General features: G+C 40.8%; 1 protein-coding gene across 2 annotated transcripts in view; it reads right to left on the bottom strand.

Annotated features, from left to right (window-relative positions):
* Positions 1 to 9256: 9256 nt before the first annotated feature.
* Positions 9257 to 17117, bottom strand: part of MALT1 (MALT1 paracaspase) — a 30530-nt gene continuing 22669 nt past the window's right edge. For both annotated transcript variants that reach the window (XM_080571936.1, XM_080571937.1), the window contains 4 exons: positions 15825 to 15974; positions 15088 to 15245; positions 14191 to 14316; positions 9257 to 12710 (listed from right to left, as the gene is read on the bottom strand). In XM_080571936.1, the coding sequence (XP_080428062.1) occupies positions 12249 to 12710; positions 14191 to 14316; positions 15088 to 15245; positions 15825 to 15974 (896 nt within the window). In that variant the 3' untranslated portion in view covers positions 9257 to 12248. The remainder of the gene's footprint in view (positions 12711 to 14190; positions 14317 to 15087; positions 15246 to 15824; positions 15975 to 17117) is intronic.

Below are 17117 nucleotides of genomic sequence, written 5' to 3'. Positions count from 1 at the left end.
CCCAAGCCAGGTGCTGCCTGCGCCCACAGGCACTGACCCACAAGCCCCACAAGCAGTGGGCAGAAGCAGGGCTTTTGGCAGGGTTTGCTATGAACCTCTTGTCATGTTGGAAGAGAAAATAAACTCACCACCCTGCCCTTACCCTTTTGTCCACTAAAGATTAGTAGAAATTATTCTGCTAGCAAGTTATTGGCTTGTGATAATAATAGAAGGGTAAACAGCAAAACCTGATTTAAGCTCTGGTTAGGCTGTCGCACTGACAAGACAAGTGCAAATGCCTCGATACAATCTTTGCAAGCAGAGAAATTGGTTTGACCCATTTTGAAAGCCTCTGTCTGCCATCCTTTTATGGGAACAATACAAATAATTATACAGGCCTGGTATGCAAGAAATAGTTTGGTTTCAGATAAGGGAAAAATTTACATTTTGCACTACATGAATACAAATAATAATCCAGGTAGCAAAGACAACTGCTCAGCATCATCACTCTGCTCACTACATTTTTTATTGCTTCTCTTCTTAGAGTTGTCCAAAAACATCCATCTTACATAATTAAAATAAATTCCAGCTTGTGATACATCAAAATTCTAATTATACCTTTTAAACCTTATTAATACCGTAGCTTGGACATCTTCAGATCTAGGAGGCAGATGGAGTTTAACAGGAAATATTACATCAACAGATGCCACTACCTAGTTGTCTTTGTTCAGTCTAGGAATAAATTGAAGGGTAAGGCATGGAAACATGTTTTCTTATAGGGCCACCATCTGCTAATTTGAGAAGCTGCTATCACTGATGACTCAGTATCATTTGTTTGTAAAAGTATTACTAATATAATTCTCAAGATAGCTATTATTATATATTAACTTTATCATAACAATTGATTAACACCAAGATGACTGCTGTAAGAAAGTATTGCAATAAGAAAAATGGATGGGTCTGAAAGTAAAATAACTTTGAGCAGAATTAATTGAGAAAGGGCACTTATTTCTCATGGGGATCTTCAGAAAACAAACTTTTTTTTTCTTCCTTTTTTTTTTTCTATCGTATTCTGTTAGGAAAGGAAAATTTAGAACTTCCAGCCTGAGCTTCCAGGAGGGAACCCAAACACATATTTGATTTTGAGCTGGCAGACAGATAATGAAGTAGCTTTAAATCATCACCTTTGCTTTCCATTGCACTCTGTGTGCACCAAGTACATGCACCAGTCTTCCTGTCTTCAGGAATTCTGTTCAAAGAACAAAAGGAAAGAAAAAGAGATGCCCTGATAGGCTCAAGCTTTTTTATTTTTTTCCCCAAAAAACTTCTGAGTGGGGAATGTTACTAAAGCTGACAGTGCTCTGCAAAGTTTTGGCTTCAGTGAATCTGTATTTTAGGGAGTCAAAGAAAGGGAGAAAGGGCTGACTGGAAAAAAACAAACAAACAAACAAACCCTCCAGTTCACCATATAATGCTTGTATTTGGGAAACCAAGCATTGAATTTATTTTCAGCTTTAAAACATCCATTTCAAAATAAACATTTGTTTTTTCTTGGCAAACTTGTTTGTGGCAACTTAAGCAGCCACCTCCTCAGACCTCTTCTTTGAAAGGATGATGGTTTATAGAAGTCGGTGCTGATTTCATGATGTACCTGGTAGAATTATTTCATTTCAGTACAGTGCAGAGTCTAAATAAGTGAATGTGTCATTTCCTTCTGATTTCCTTGCCAAGGGCGACAGGTGTGGCAGGACACGGCCCTGGCCTCACGTTGGGCAGGCGAGCTCCTGACAGGACTCTGCCCGCACCAGCAGCCGTGCGCATGTGTCTGCTCACCTGCTACAGAGCGCGGGGCTGCACCCGTTAACCAGCTGTGAATTCAGTCCAGTAAAAGATCGTATGCTTGCAGGGACACAGCAGTATATGTTCTGTTAAAAGAGAGGGCCTGTTGCAACCGCACACAACAAAAGCAGCTCCTGCCTCAGCAACGTTACGCGGACCACCCGGTCCCGGCACCCCAAGGCCCTGGCTGGCATTCTGAGACAGCACCGCATCCACAGACCTCTGCTCCATGGCACTTAGCAGAGCTGGAAAGAGAATTCTTGCTTTCGGTGTACAATTAGAATATCAGAATAATTTCACAATTGAAATTATTCCCCTGTGAAGCAAATTATATTGCGTGATCCAAATCTGGGGACCAAAATCTGCTAGAACAGTTTTGCAGCACAGCAAAGCCAAGAGCGCTATCTTAAGGTAACATGTAGCAGTGTTTAATTTATCTACCACGCAAGGTATCTGCATCTATTTGCATTTTAAGTTGTAGGAATATTTAGATGTCAATTGCTCTTAAGAATAGTGGGATATTAAATTATACATTCCTATACATATACATATATACATATAATTTTGGAACCAGCAAAGTAACCAGTTTCAACTTCAGTAAAAGAGTCTGAATTTGTCTGATTTATTGGTATGGTTTAGGGAAGTGTTTTAATAGTAATAACTTTCTCACATGAGAGCTAAAATAAAAAGGCTGTATGCTAAGTAGAAATTGCTCTCTGCGATTTTTTTTTTTTTCCCCAACCCAGAGAATGACTGGCTTCACAAACAGCTGCAAAGTTGAAGGGAAGCCAAAAAAGCAGAAATTCAGCTGAGAAACATCAGTCAAAAGCTAGAGGCCAAGTTTAGAAGACCACCAGGGAAAGAAAACTCACGGATCCAGACAAATCACATGGCTTAATTTACTGTAGATTTTCTGCTGCTAAAGATCTGAGCTGAATATACCAAAATCAGAAGCATCAAACACCTGACTATCTATTCTCTTTATGTGAGGCAATGTTATGGTTGAGAGAGGATCTAAGGAATAAGGTCCAAATGAGCTGCGACCCCTGCCAGCCACCCACGACCCAAAGGTTAGTGACTGTTCCTGCTTCAGCCGCGTGCTCCCCTTACACAGGGCTAAGGGACTGAAGGAAGACCACAAGCACAACAAACTTCTTCAGCCCAAGCTTACACAGCCAAGTCCCGTGGGAAAATTAGAGTTCTGAATCATGTTCACTGTCATTCGTTGTGAAAATAAACGGCAACACAGAGTTTAATAAACACTAAACATTAAACAAACTGGGAAGTTTTGTAACTATCCAATGGTTGCAGAGCAGTGTAGATAAAGAGCTTCTCCTCCAGACCAGCCCTAGAGCGGGGGGCTGTGCTGCCAACCATCCATGCTTACACCAGGACAGACGATGACGTACACGCTCCCAGGCAGGAATTTGAATGTAGTCCCTGCAGTGCGAGCCCAACGTGTTGGGTTCACAGAGTCTTGGCTGGAGAAATAATTTCAAAAGGAACTTGGAAACTCACAGGGTAACCAGATCCACTGGGGCTTCTCAAAAGGAACTGTGCTGGTTCTTGCTAAAACCAACGAATGCAGGCAGCAGTGACAGGCCTGAGTGCACAGGTTTGGGTTCTGTAGAAGGATATCGACTCCAAATCACTTTGGCTCATTGGGTACAACGGTTCATGACTCAATTAGCTCTGTGTACTTGAATGAGCACTTATTTCACTCATGTTCTTCTGTAATTTATGCAATTCTGCAGGCATTTTTCTCCCCCTCTGTTTGACAAAAGCTAGAGCCTTGCAAGCGTGTGAGTTACAGCACTTGTAATTTTTGTGCTTCTGATGTCCTGTAGCACACGACAGCATTTACAGAGGGGAACCCATTTACAGAGGGGAACCGCTGAGTACCTGTTTCCCCACCATTCCTGCAGGCCTCTTTTGGAGAGGCACAGTGCGGCCACCTGCTGCAGCTCGCTGATAAGGCCTCTGCTTTTCAGCAGCGTTAGTAGCATTCATACCTTTAACATCATTCATTAGTTTTGATTCCTTCTGAGCAGTCTGTGTCAATAAGTAAAATTTGGTTTAAAATATTTGGGAGACTATAAAAAGGATTTATTTTCAACTCGCCAGTTCAACACAGATTTCTTGTGGTTTCAGTATTGCTCTGTCAGGACAAGCAGTGCCTCACAGAGAGCAGTAAATAACTTTGTAATTCAACCACTGTAGCATTTATTTATTTATTTATTTATTGCCAGTTCCCTTGCCTGAAAATCTTTCAGTACAGCACTGTGGCAGTTTTTCTTTTCCTTCAGGTATTTGACAAAGCCAACATTGCAGCTCTGCATTCCCAAACAGAAGGAATTCTCTTTACCTCACCTCTGCACAATAACGATTTTCCCCAGGAGGGGCACTATCGCACAACCTTTATGCAGGTTACTTGTATCACAGGAGTTCCTAAGTTTTTTTTTTTTTTTTTTTCCTCTAGAGAGTATCACTGACAAAAGCATTTGCAAGCAGCACTCTCAGCAGTATCACTGCCAAGACATTAACAGTGCGTGGTTGAATGTGGCCCAGATTCCACTTCAAAAATGTACCTGACTCCAGATGCATTGATCTGCTTTGTTAGGTGCATGACACATACCACACAGAGAGGAACACAAGTACACATGGGCATTTATTATGTGGTAGGACAACAGGAGGGACCAGGCTGCCATCAGCAAGTCCAGGAGCTGCGCTGGACCATGCACGCACCTGAACTGGGAACACTTGTTGCACAACCACAGTTCACAACCCAAGCTGTACATATCCATACCTACTTTTAAGGACTCTATAGAAGATCTGCCAGAAATCTTGAACTCCTTATACGACACCTTATCTCCCTGCAAGACTTTAGGTGAACGTAATCGTGTAAGAGCTTGTTTGGCTGACACTGTACATTAGGGCACATGGCAGACATACAAGAAATACTGATTCACATTTCCTAGATATGCTGGCAAAAAGACAATTTCATCTTCCTGTAAGTGTCAGAAACACACTGTGGCAACAATCACAAAAGAACAACATGCATTGTAACACTAAGTTGTACCACAGATGTACAGTGCAATGACCGCATTTTTAACACCCTCTCAGAGTATGGCAAAGATTATGCCACACTCACAGCAAAATCCAGTGCTACGGATTTAGAAACAGAGCAAGCAAATGGCCTGCTCCCGTACATCTCATCAGAGGAAAGTGTGTTTTAACACCAGAGGGGGATGCTGCATTACAACCAGAATCATGCCAGAGGACAGCATGACAGAAATTAGCAGGGGGGCTTCCACTGCAGTGTGCAGTCAGTCCTACCTCTGTTTTAAACCCACTCCACCTTTAACCAGCAAACTACCAACGTGATTGCAATGTAGTGTGCAAACAGATGCAGTACTGTACCTGCTAGGCCAGGTAAATGGCTTGGCATGAAGCGCAGCTATTTTCTGATTAAAATGAGCCCATTATTTCAATTACAACCAGAGCTGATAATCTAATGGATGCTCAAAATAAAATGATTTCTTCTTTGCAGCTGCAGTGTTGAAACAGTCTGCAGTGTATGCAGAGTCTGCATATCACTAAGGCATAAAGCAAAACCCACAAACCTTTGAGAATCAGCAAGTCAACATCTTATGGTTACTTTGCACTTCCTTGAAAGACAGCAATGGTTCTGAGAGGACAAAAAGCACAAAACATATTTGGTACTTTATATGACATTCTCAAAACAGTTCTTAAAAATTACTGGACCATTCCCCTGGTCAGTCCTGTGAGGCAGGTATTGTGGATACTGCTGGCATTAAACAGAAGGGAAGGGAAAGGAGAAAAGCAAAGACATTAAGATAGGAAATGAACAGAGAAGAATCCTGAGATCAGTTTAAATATCTATAGTGCTGAAAAATAGCATGTTTAGAGAGGAATTCACCTGAGCAGTGTTAGCCCCTTAGAGGTCAGGCATCTCTAGGCTGCCTGGTCATAATCAATAGGAGGCGCCTGCCTCTGCAGGAAAAGGCGTGCTGCCCTACAGCACACACCCAGTATGCATCTATTACAGGATGGCAGGACAGAATGCAAGAAAGTAGAGCTGCCTAACATTTAGGGAGGTGAAATAAGTCCTAACAATCAAGTTACATGACTAGAGAGCCTACAAACCATATCTGAGCTGTTTTAACCTCCGTCCTTCTGTATAGTGAAATCGCTTGCACAACAGGTTGAAGACTTTTCATTCTAATTTCAATTGACTCCAAAAAATGAAAGCAGAGTGCTGGCAAAATGGATTTCTATCTAAAAAAAAAAAGATGAGGAAGTCCTAGTCATTTCCTCCTGCACTTGCTGTAGCACTTTGAGTGATGAAAGTACGTGTGGAGGCTGGTTGATGTGGGAACACAAAGCCCACGTGAACCACGTGCTCCCGTTCATCGTGCATGCCAGCAGAAATGACGGGAGACAGCATTTCTAATTAGCTTTTAAACTAAGCCTGGTATGACTAAATTGCAGCAGTGGTACCTTAGAAATTTAGTAACTGCTTAATTTCCATAACATTAGGGTGTTCTTATTATTCCATTCCTAGATAATTGCAATTACTAAACTTAAAGATGAGCAAACTAAAAAAAAAAAAAAAGGAAAAAAAGACACCTCCAAACCCTCCTCCCACACCTGGTGCCCTAAAACCTCTCTCTAATTCATAGCAAACACCTTGGATGTCAAAAGGTAACATTCCATAAAGTGAATAGATCTTACTCTGAATTAAAATTCTGTGCAAGGAGGGAGTAATAATGAAAAGTATTATACTTACGGAAGTCAGGAACATACGTCAAGATGCACATAGCCCTAAGGATTAATGGATGACAGAGCTGCCAAAGCTTCTAATTAGCTGACACAGAATGGGGGAAAAGAGTCGATGCATGAACAAAAGCAACATCTACAGAGACAGAAAAACTGCCTTGAAAACTGCTGGTGAGGAGCTACACGGTGCAGATGGTCTTCTGCAGCCAATGAGACGATTTAAGGACACGCAAGGTAAAAAATTGTTTTACTGAGGTGGTAACTTGCAGAGCTTTATGTAGATATAGAAGGCAAATTCACTCATACCATTTCTGTGGAAGGTCAAGATAGTTCTCCATTTCAATATGAAGAGTGCCTTGATTAGACTACAAAAGGCAGTGGCTTCAGCAGTTCAAAAGGTGGCCCTGTTCAAACACCTCCTGCCAGTAAAGCAGTTGCCTTTTGAGAAAAATAACTGTGCCTCATCCCAGGCAAAGAGAACATGAAAAATTCCATTAGGTCAACACTCTATGTGATGTAAACTGAGGATAACATTTTACTCACTGTATTCAGCTATTTTCTTCCCACAGTCTCAACATCAGGTATGAAGTTAACTGGTTTCCCTGGGCTCTGGTGTCAAGTGGTGCAATCCAGGAACACCAGCTGACGACCTCTGCCACCAGAAGGCTTCAGGTCTCAGCTGTGCCAAAATGAGATCCCAGCATTACTTCAGTCAGTACTTCTGACCAGGGGCAACCTGAGTTCCAAAGGGTATTCTGCTCATCTGGTGCTGCCACGATGTAACCGCTGCTCTGACATTCTCACTGCATGCGATAAACGGGTAAAAGTACCCTAGGAGAGGTTTATGCAGAAGCGTAAAACCCTTCCTACTAAACCTATCAACCGCATCACAATTTCAGAGTGCTATTCGGAAACACTTTAGAAGAGAAATCTTCCATCCTACAGACCTCATACGAAGTGGAGAAAAGAGAGACTGACAGAGAAAGATGCTCGTACAGGACGGTACAAAATATCTTACTGCTTGTGCGGTGCGGATCTCCTCTGGCGATTTGCCACCACACAGCAACACACAAGAGGCTGCTTAACCAAGGGCAGCGGCAGCTGGTGCAGCGTCATGTCCCAGCTCTGCCTTCTGGGCTCACAGATGAGCACAGCCAGCATAGTAAGCAAAGGCCAAGGACGTGAAATTCAGAATGCCAAACCAAATGAATCTCAAGCCATCACTGTTGGAGAGCTCTTTATAAGCCTCTCATGTTCCCCTACTTCCATCACTTGCTAAAAACAGGATCACTCTCTGAAGTTCAGTGCTGCATTAACAATAACTTCTTACATTCATATTAGCCTCTCAGCGCAGAGTGGGTAGGGAACGGAAAAAGAGCATTGGCCTTTCTGAAGGTGTGAACTTCTCCTTTGCAAGACAAGCCTGAGCTTATTTAGACTACCTTCAAGCCTGTCTTCCAAACCTATTCAACTCTGGAAAAAAAGAAACCAACACCAGTATGTCACACAAAAATCTATAGATAAAGCAGCTGGCAAACTATCTCAGCCCAGCAGATAATTCAAGATAAAAATAAGTATTACCCTCACACAATCACCCTTCAGGAAAAAAAGCAAGGCAGTTAGCTCAGATAGGGCATCACAACCAGAGACAGCTTTAACAAATGCCTAGGTAGGTTTAGTAATCTATTTTAATCCTACTGACTTCACTGAGATTTAAATGTTGGCTCATTTATACATGCTTAACTTTTAAAGTGCTTTGCTGGATAGGGGCCAAAAGGAAACACATGCCTCTTACAGCTCGTCCGTAAGCAGTGGAATGTTTCACCCTTAACACCAACGACCAGAACAGTTAAAGCAGGTCCAAAAGGCAGCAATACATCGAGAAAATGTGTTTCCATCACCACTCCCTTCTGAAGTAGGGCTCAGACAATAAAGATCTTCCCCACAGACCCTACCTACTGTCGCAGGTCCTTTGTCAGACGACGTGCAGAGGTCTCCTCCCAACCTCTACAATCCCGTGACCTTCTCTTTACCACGTTCAAACACAGTTACATTTCAAGCATCTTAGGTATTGATCTCGAAAGGTTAATCAGTTCCTACTGTGGGTTGGCAAAGCCTGTACCATCAGGCCACGTACTAAACTTGGGACTACTCCACGTATAGGACAGCCCTGCAGTAGCAGGCAGCCCCCAGGAGGCCGGCTGCCCACCGCCAGCTTTAAGCCGTGCCCCGAGACAGCTCCTCAGGGCCGGCACTGCCGCTCCCGGGAGCCCGTCCCGTGTCACCAAGGTCGGAGCACACCTGCAAACGAGCACGCAAATACAGCCAGTGAGTTCTTTGCCTTCTAGACAGCTTTTAAGGTTTAAAAACGACTTTACCTACATTTCTCACGAAAATGGACAAAATACTGCTGAAACTAGTTGGGATGTCTCTGTGAGGCGATGGAAAAATATCACCTCGGCTTAGCCAGCAGGCAGGTTGAGATAGCAGAAGCTAGAAAGCATAGAAATATGCAAAAAAAATCCTCTACCACTAAGTGCATAGTTTGAGAAACATGTACAGGACCACGGTGCAGGTGTGCTCAACCTGAGTTGAAGCTCACAAATCAGATTTGCACTTCTTGTTAAGAAAAAGAAACTTTTTCTACAAAATGCATTTTTAATGGAGTTTTGTTGACTTTCTTTTGTTGTTTTTAAATTGGAAGAAGTAGGACAATACAGCATCTACATATGCACAGATACATCTTGTGGACAACAGCTTATTTCAAGAATAAGAAATAAAATAAGTTTTCATAGTAATTAGAAAATTGTGGCAACGTATCGACTAAATATTACAGTACTGGAACATTTCTCAAACTATACTTTCAATTTATAAGTCAATTACACAGGATAATTAACACAGGTACATCTCAATCCTCAATAAATAGGTCACTATTTAATACCCTCCAAAAGAGGCATCAGAAACTCAAGCTCATTTGCAGATTACCTCAAGCATGGCTGTCATTTTGGAAATAACTACATTAATTTCCACATACATATATCCACTTTTCAGTGCAAATTAATTTGAAGATCAGCAGATCTAGTTAACAACGCTGTCAGTACTCCAGACAGAGACGTGTTAGGAGCAAGCAGAGCCCTCCCTCAGCATCCAGCCAACACGCCAGAGGATCACACCAGAAGGCGCTGTTCTCAACTGAGGGTTTAAGCTGGTTTGTCCATCACATCAACGAGAACAAAATTTTCAACTTTGTTTTGCTACCTACTTAATTTTTCTAAAGTAAAGTATTACTTCATGATGAGGGTCCTAATTAAAGCAATACTGCTTATCAGTGTTATCAAGGCAGGACAGACTGCTGCCTGTATCTGAAACCTCTCTTTAACGATAATTACCTCACACCCTCATATTTTCATGCTTTCAAAGTATGAACTCTTTTAAAAACCTAAAAAAAACCCATCAAAACCTTTTAAAAAACAACAAAAAAACTTTTAAAAACACCAATTTTCTCGCAGTCTTCCCCAAATACACATAGGCAGGTAACAGATTTCAAGGTATTCTAAAACAAAACATTAAAAAAAAAGTGTTGTTTTGATCAAACTATTCAACCTGAATAAGCAAAACAGTTCAGTAAGCAAAACTGTCCTTTCCTGGACACAGATCAAAAGAATCTGTGTTATCTAAAAAGGTAACAGCTAGTCCAGACTAGTTCCATCTGTTCTTTTTGGTCAATGAAGTAATAAAGCACCATATGGAAGTAGCTCATTTGCCTTTTAGTACAGGATCACCTGCCTTCTGAAGGTGCCTAAGCCTCTGCATTGCTTAGGAAAGTTATGGGCTTTAAACGCTAAAGGCCCTGGAAGCCTAGCTTGCTTTGGGCGTCTAGTCCATGGAGAGATTAACTCCACCTTTAAGCTCCAAAGCAAATGCATACATATAGAGGCTGCAGGGAAATAGGCAACATCTCGGGCCCTGACTCGAAGCCAGTGGCTCTCACCTTCTGCAGACTGCATTTGAAGTAGCTTTACACGTTTTATATGTTTGTGTATGCTGGAGTCGTAAACTTGGGTTTTCATAGGTACTGGTTAGACTTTTCCTTTAGCCTTTTTATTTGAAAGAATACGAATTCATTTGGCCCAGAAAATATTTGAGTAGTTCTTTGGTTGTTTGTTCTTTTAAAATCACCACAAGAAAAACAACGGCTGATATCCAGAAACACCATCCCTCTACTTCAGCCTGAAGAACTTCAAAGTTTTCACTCATCTCGCCCATTCACTTTCAGCCTTGAGCACATCTTACTGCAGGACTACCTATACAATACTTTGTTTATGATGAACAGGTACTTTTTTCCCCTCACATTTCCATTTAGTGTTCTTCCAGAACAGAAAAAGACCACCTTTCCAGTGACTAGCTCAGTAAAAATCTTGTGTGATATGAGACAAAAATTATCCTGAGAACAATCCACCACAGTAAGAATCTGATTTTGCTCCCTCTGATTATTTGTAAGCTAGTACTCTCTCTCTCAAAGCGATGTTAGTTTATTAGCTCAGTTCCTCTTCCCATCCTCACCTTTTGCTTTCCTCGCACATCTCAGCATCTGTCAGTTTCTGCCAAGCACTGGCAGAAACGTACATGCAAAATGCAGTAAATGCTGATTATTAGCTAGATCCAAAGGACAGGAATGTCAATGATTGATTCTAATACATACACGAGGAAAAGAAACTGGAGTCTTCAAGGAGACATTCTTAACACTGCATATTAAAACACCACATCTTCACTTCTGTAAAAGCTCCCCCTTTGTTCAGTTCATTTACTTCAGGTGTCACCTTATATACTCAACAGCAGGTTGTTACAATGTATTAACACATAAAACTTTATTCTAATGCAGTATGTAAAAAGAAATCCTTGGATACTAGATAACTGAAAGGTGGAAGAAAGAAAAATATTACTTATCATTTGGGGGGGCTAATGGATTTTTTAAAATCACATTAAATCATAGAGAACATGGAAATTCATTTTCCTGCTTAAGTCTGTCAACATTTTTCTCACTAACAGCTAGGCATGGGTTATTTCTTTTTTTTTTTTTTGTACAGGATGAGCAGATTCTCTCTAAAAAACAGAGGATTTATGAAGCATATATTTACAGCAAATCTTATAACTCCAGAAGGTACTGGAGGAGAAGCAGCTGGGAAGTTCCAAGGCTCTACTATCAAGAGAAACTCTGACATGATAACCAGGCTTATATGTATTCTGCATCTGAAATAGGAAGTTTCCTGCCAGAGATGCATGGTTGCCCATGTTCATTAGTTGCCTGACAGCCAGATCGTGAAATATGAAACTGAGTTTGTTTTTTTTTTTTTTTTTTGCGCATGTATCAAGCTTCTAATGGTAGGACAAAAAACAAAAATCATGCCTTTTCATTCCTAAATCTATCAGTCCAGTTTTGTTTCCTTAGATCTGAGAAGTTTTCCCTGAGAGCAATATGAACCAACACACATCAAATCCTCATTCCCAATACCACCTCTAAACTCCCCAGTCCCTTTGGCTCAAAGTCCCCAAAATCCAGAAGATGGATAGGCAGTGTGGAAAGTCTCCTATCCAAAGATGATACCTGGTCTAGTCTGAAGACATCACAGCTACTGTTGCTTAGAGAACCTGAGGCTGTCAGAAAGGAGGAATTCCAGTTCAACAGTATCGTCTGTAGTCTCTACTGGCACATTACTTTTTTGTGCAGGGGATGAGTAATTCTGTACTTCATGTCTTGAAGCTAATATTCTTGAAGTCCCATTGCAAGAACATGCCTCCGGTTGTCTAATGCTGTCTGAGCAAGTATGGTTTCCGTGGTAAACGCCTGGGCAGGAATTTGGTTGGCAGTGACTAGGGAAGTAGTATTTAGTTGCCACTGGACTTGATTCTACTTGATTGTGAAAAGGATTATTAGTCACACAACAGGTCTGGAGACAGTTATTTTTGAATCCATGATGGAGGCCTAATTTAGCAATAAGGGGCTTCCCAACGTTGACTTCCTTTCTTTCATCCATTGTATCTTCTATTCCTGGATATTCATAGTGCAAACAAACCGTGAAGATCAAGTGTTCCTACAAAACAGAACAGAGAGGGGGGGAAAAATTATACTTCTTTAAATATGCCAAATAGGAAACATTTCAAGAAGCATAATCTACTAATGGAGGAGACCAATCTATTTTAGGAGCTAAAGCCATATATTAGTCAAGACTTAACCACATTAGCTACATGCATGCTGCTTGAAAGGTGGAGGTTCTTGACTGATGTGTTAATATTCTTAAGAACTCTGTGGGATTGCAAAAAAGGAATCTACTCATCATAAAGCTTTTCCTGCAAACTCTGCTTCCATCCATGGAAACTATCAGATATATTCAGAGGCCTCTTACTCTAATATACTTTTCTTAGTCTTTTTAAGACTATTTTCCCCATTTTCCTCTTTGACCCACATGAAAGACACTAGCTGCTTCTATTACACACATCATTCTCATAGTTCTTTGGACTAATCACCATATTATGAAGTAGTCATACTTCATGCTAATTCAAGGTTCGGTTTCCCTCTACTGCTTCAAATTCCACTTAAAATTTAGGTAAACCAGATCAGATGTCCCTGTACATGACATGCAAACAGGATTTCTCAATGATAACCAGGATTATACGTATTCTGCATCTGAAATAAGAAGTTTCCTGCCAGAGATGCATGCTTGCCCGCGCTCATTTGTTGCCTGATGGCAACTAATCTGGATGCCCAAGATATGCTGCAGGCCAGAAAGTTTTATTTTCTGTTGTTGCAGGGAAACACGACAACAAGAAACCTCCCGTTGCCCACTCCCCCGAACATTTTAGAGAACAGAGTAAAATTAAACTCTGTCCCCTTTACTGGCTGAGGATACCTCAGAACTTTACTGAAGACCTCCTCATCTGCTTAATACTTGCTCACCTGATAGTCTTTATTTCTAGAAGCATTTTTATTACAACACCTGCCAAAAGCATTTAAGAAAAGATACCTAGCCATGTCCAGATGAGATGTTCATAACACAAAGATATAAAAGATAAACTTAACAGTGCCACAGTATGCTGAAGTGAGAACCTTTCAAAAACCTCATCCAAGAACACAACTTGGAATGGAAATAAGTAACGTTTTTATCTCCTTCTAATAACTGTAAGATGAAGCTCTGTTTCAGGTCACACTCTTACTGTACTACAAGGCATAGGAACATTTCCACAACGTGCACAAGGTGATGTTCACAGAAATAATCATCTTGTCAAAGCTCAGTACAAGCCTAGAAAATACAAAGTGCCTTGCACAATGGCATCGGGATTGCATATGCATTGATTCTCTGGCTTTTATTTTACAGCTAAAGAACTAGTCACTAAGTGTTGCTGTTAGTCATTTTCCCTTATAAGTAACTGGGATTTAGATCTGATATGTTGCGTATGTCTCCAGAACCTGTTACCTACCATGCAAACAATACGCAGCCAACTCAACAGAACTGCAAAGCAACATGATTAATCTATGCTATCTGAACAAACTTGTGAGGAACAATTTATATTAACCTTTAGTTTTTGCAGTGAACTTAGCCTGGTGTAGAGGCAGTGTTTGGGAAGGTCCTTTGATACTAAATAGCTTCCAGTTTCCTCGGGAGTTCCTTTATTGGCCTCTTTAGGATCCACATCCAGGTCCTATTGCAAGAAAGAAATGAGAACTCAGCTGAAGGTACAAAAGTTGTAGATCATATAACAGTTAGGAGCATTTATTTTTATAAAGTCAGCATTTGCTTCTTCTTAAAAGGAAAGAAAACACCCATCTTGGATTACTTGCAAAAGCTGCTGAAACCACTATTAGTCACAGGCAGAAGAGGTTATTTGTTTAGGTTACCCTCTTCTGCTGACGATTCCTTTGAAATCTGCTGAAGTACAGTACCATAACAGCAATTTTGTGGGCTACAGAGACACATCTTTATGCACATTAACTGAAATAATTTCTTCACAAAGCATCAAAAGTGTCCTGTTTATTAAACATCAGAAAAGGTTTCCTGCACCTAAGGAACTTCCAGTTTTGTCCTTCACCTTACTGCACTGAGCTGAGTAACACCAACGGAACCAGAAAGATCACCCAGGTGTAAAGAAAACACTAAATTCTAAGAAACCTTGTACTGCAAGGTAGACATGCTGTAGGCCCCAAAAGGAGCTATTGACATTTAACTCATTTAATTAAATATAACTACCTAATATTATAATGACAATAAAAAGGCAACTTTGAAAAAGATGACCACATATGAAAATACATAAAAATGTGTCACTGTATATGTACAGAGACAGTCATGTAAGCACCTGGTTTCAATATTTTAGATTCACTTTATTACAAAAGGTGCAGTTTGACATGGACAGACCTGACAGTTTTCAACTTCAGTGGAGGAAGATCACACCGAGACACCTACGGGAAGCACTTACAAGTGCGAAGTCTGTAACGTAGGCTCTGCAAACTACTATTTCAGGTGGCTTCTTTACTATTCGCGTGTAGATTATCATGACATTGGAAAACTCGGCTGCAAACCCCAACTGAATCTGAACACCACATTTGAATTCGAGATACATACTTTCTGGAAGCTCTGCAAGTAAATAACACATCATTACATTCTAAATAAGAATATGTATTTTCTATTATTACTCTTTGGGAATATTAAAAACCTTTAGAAGATACAGACCTTCTCCTTGTGTACTCCCTCTACCTATCGCTTACATATCTTCTTTCCAATCTTCCAATTCCAAGGTTTCTTTCAAATCACCATGCAACTAGCAAGGCAACATCTAATGCTACTAAGATATAGAATACTGACCCAAGAATATGTTTACGTATCTGTAATCAAATCAGTAAGGTTAATACAGTATCCTATATTCAAGAGACACAGAGATAGCTTTATAATAAACTTTGAACGTGACAGCACAATAAATTTCAGGTTCACAACACAAACATTTATAACATCAGAACACACTAATGAACATCAAGATACGAACTTGAATTTCTTCAATTTCTATTCAGAAGTATGGCTTATGGACTAGAGATTATAAAGGATAATTAAATCCTCCTCTTATTTTTGAGGGAACTATTTTAGTTCAAGTGATGTAACATCCTAATATGACATTCCCACCATTCAAGTAGTATCACCTAAAGGTAGATCACACCATACCATGAGCTTTAGCCCACTGTAGGTTCCGTGCCATAGACTCTGCAGAAGATATGGTTTGTTGAATGGGATCAGTTAATGCCCTTTTCTCAGACAAACTGCTGCGGATCTCCAAAGCTTGCTTGCCTTTGGTAAGGTGACACTTGCCCATATCTAAAAACAAGATGCATAGTTTCTCTCAAGATCATTGCTGCTGAAATTCTAAATAAATCAACTATACCACTGCTACATTGTATAGCTGCTATGGTTATGACAGTATGAACACTTTGATACCAACTTGTAGTTTCAGAAGTACTCCTTTCAGTTATTTATTCATAAGATGTTGTGGATTAACCCTGGTAGATGGCTAAGCACCACACAACTGCTTGCTTACTCCCTCACCCACTTCCAGTGGGACAAAGGGAGAAGGAAAGGAAGCATAAAAGCAAGAAAGCTTGAGATAAAAATTAAAACATGTTTAATAAGGGAAGGAGAAGTGGAAAGAGGAAAAAAAAAGAAGCGATACAAAGGCACTCACTCACCACCACCACCCCTGCGTAGACCAATGCCCAGCTAGTTCCCAAGCAAAAGATAGCTAACTTCCCTAAACCTCTTCCTCTCTCTTATTGCTGAGCGTGACTGTATATGGTATGGAATATCTCTTTGGTTAGCTCAGGTCATCTGCCTGGTTGTATCCCCTCCCCACCTCTTGCGCACCCCCAAACCTATTCACTGTGGGGCAGAGTCAGGAACAGAGAAGGCCTTGATGCTGTGCAAGCACTGTTCATCATTTACATACAGCACTTTTAATGTGAACAATCCTCTGGAACATTTCCAAGTATCACCAGTGTACCACTGTACTCACTAAGACCCAGTATCTGGTAATGCTCATATCAGTTGTCTCATTGCCTGACACGATTTTTCCTCATGCTACCAAACGCGGACACACAAGCTGACTGAAACAACCAGTGCAGACACACTTCTTTTGAACAGCTGGAGCTCTCAAGCAGTGGGAGCACTATGTGCTGCATTTGTATTTTGTTTAGTGCAGTCCTCAGATCTTTTAGAGGCTGCCAGTTCTATGTCTTAACACAGGACTTATCTGCCTCCTATATTATCTCCCTCCTCACCCTCCTGTTTACTTGTTGGGAGAAGGACTTCCACTCCAAATTCCAACAGAAGCTGCCATCATGCTCTCAGTCTTTGCACTCTGAGTTCAAGCATGAGATAACGTCACACATCATGATATCTACAGCATGGGACATTAACCTGATAGTATAGACTAAGCAGTAAGAGATAACATCTGGAGAAGCACAG

This window comes from Anser brachyrhynchus (genome assembly GCF_964034855.1).
Source record: "Anser brachyrhynchus genome assembly, chromosome: W".
Lineage (NCBI taxonomy): Eukaryota > Metazoa > Chordata > Aves > Anseriformes > Anatidae > Anser > Anser brachyrhynchus.
This window is presented reverse-complemented; position numbering and strand designations above follow the sequence as displayed.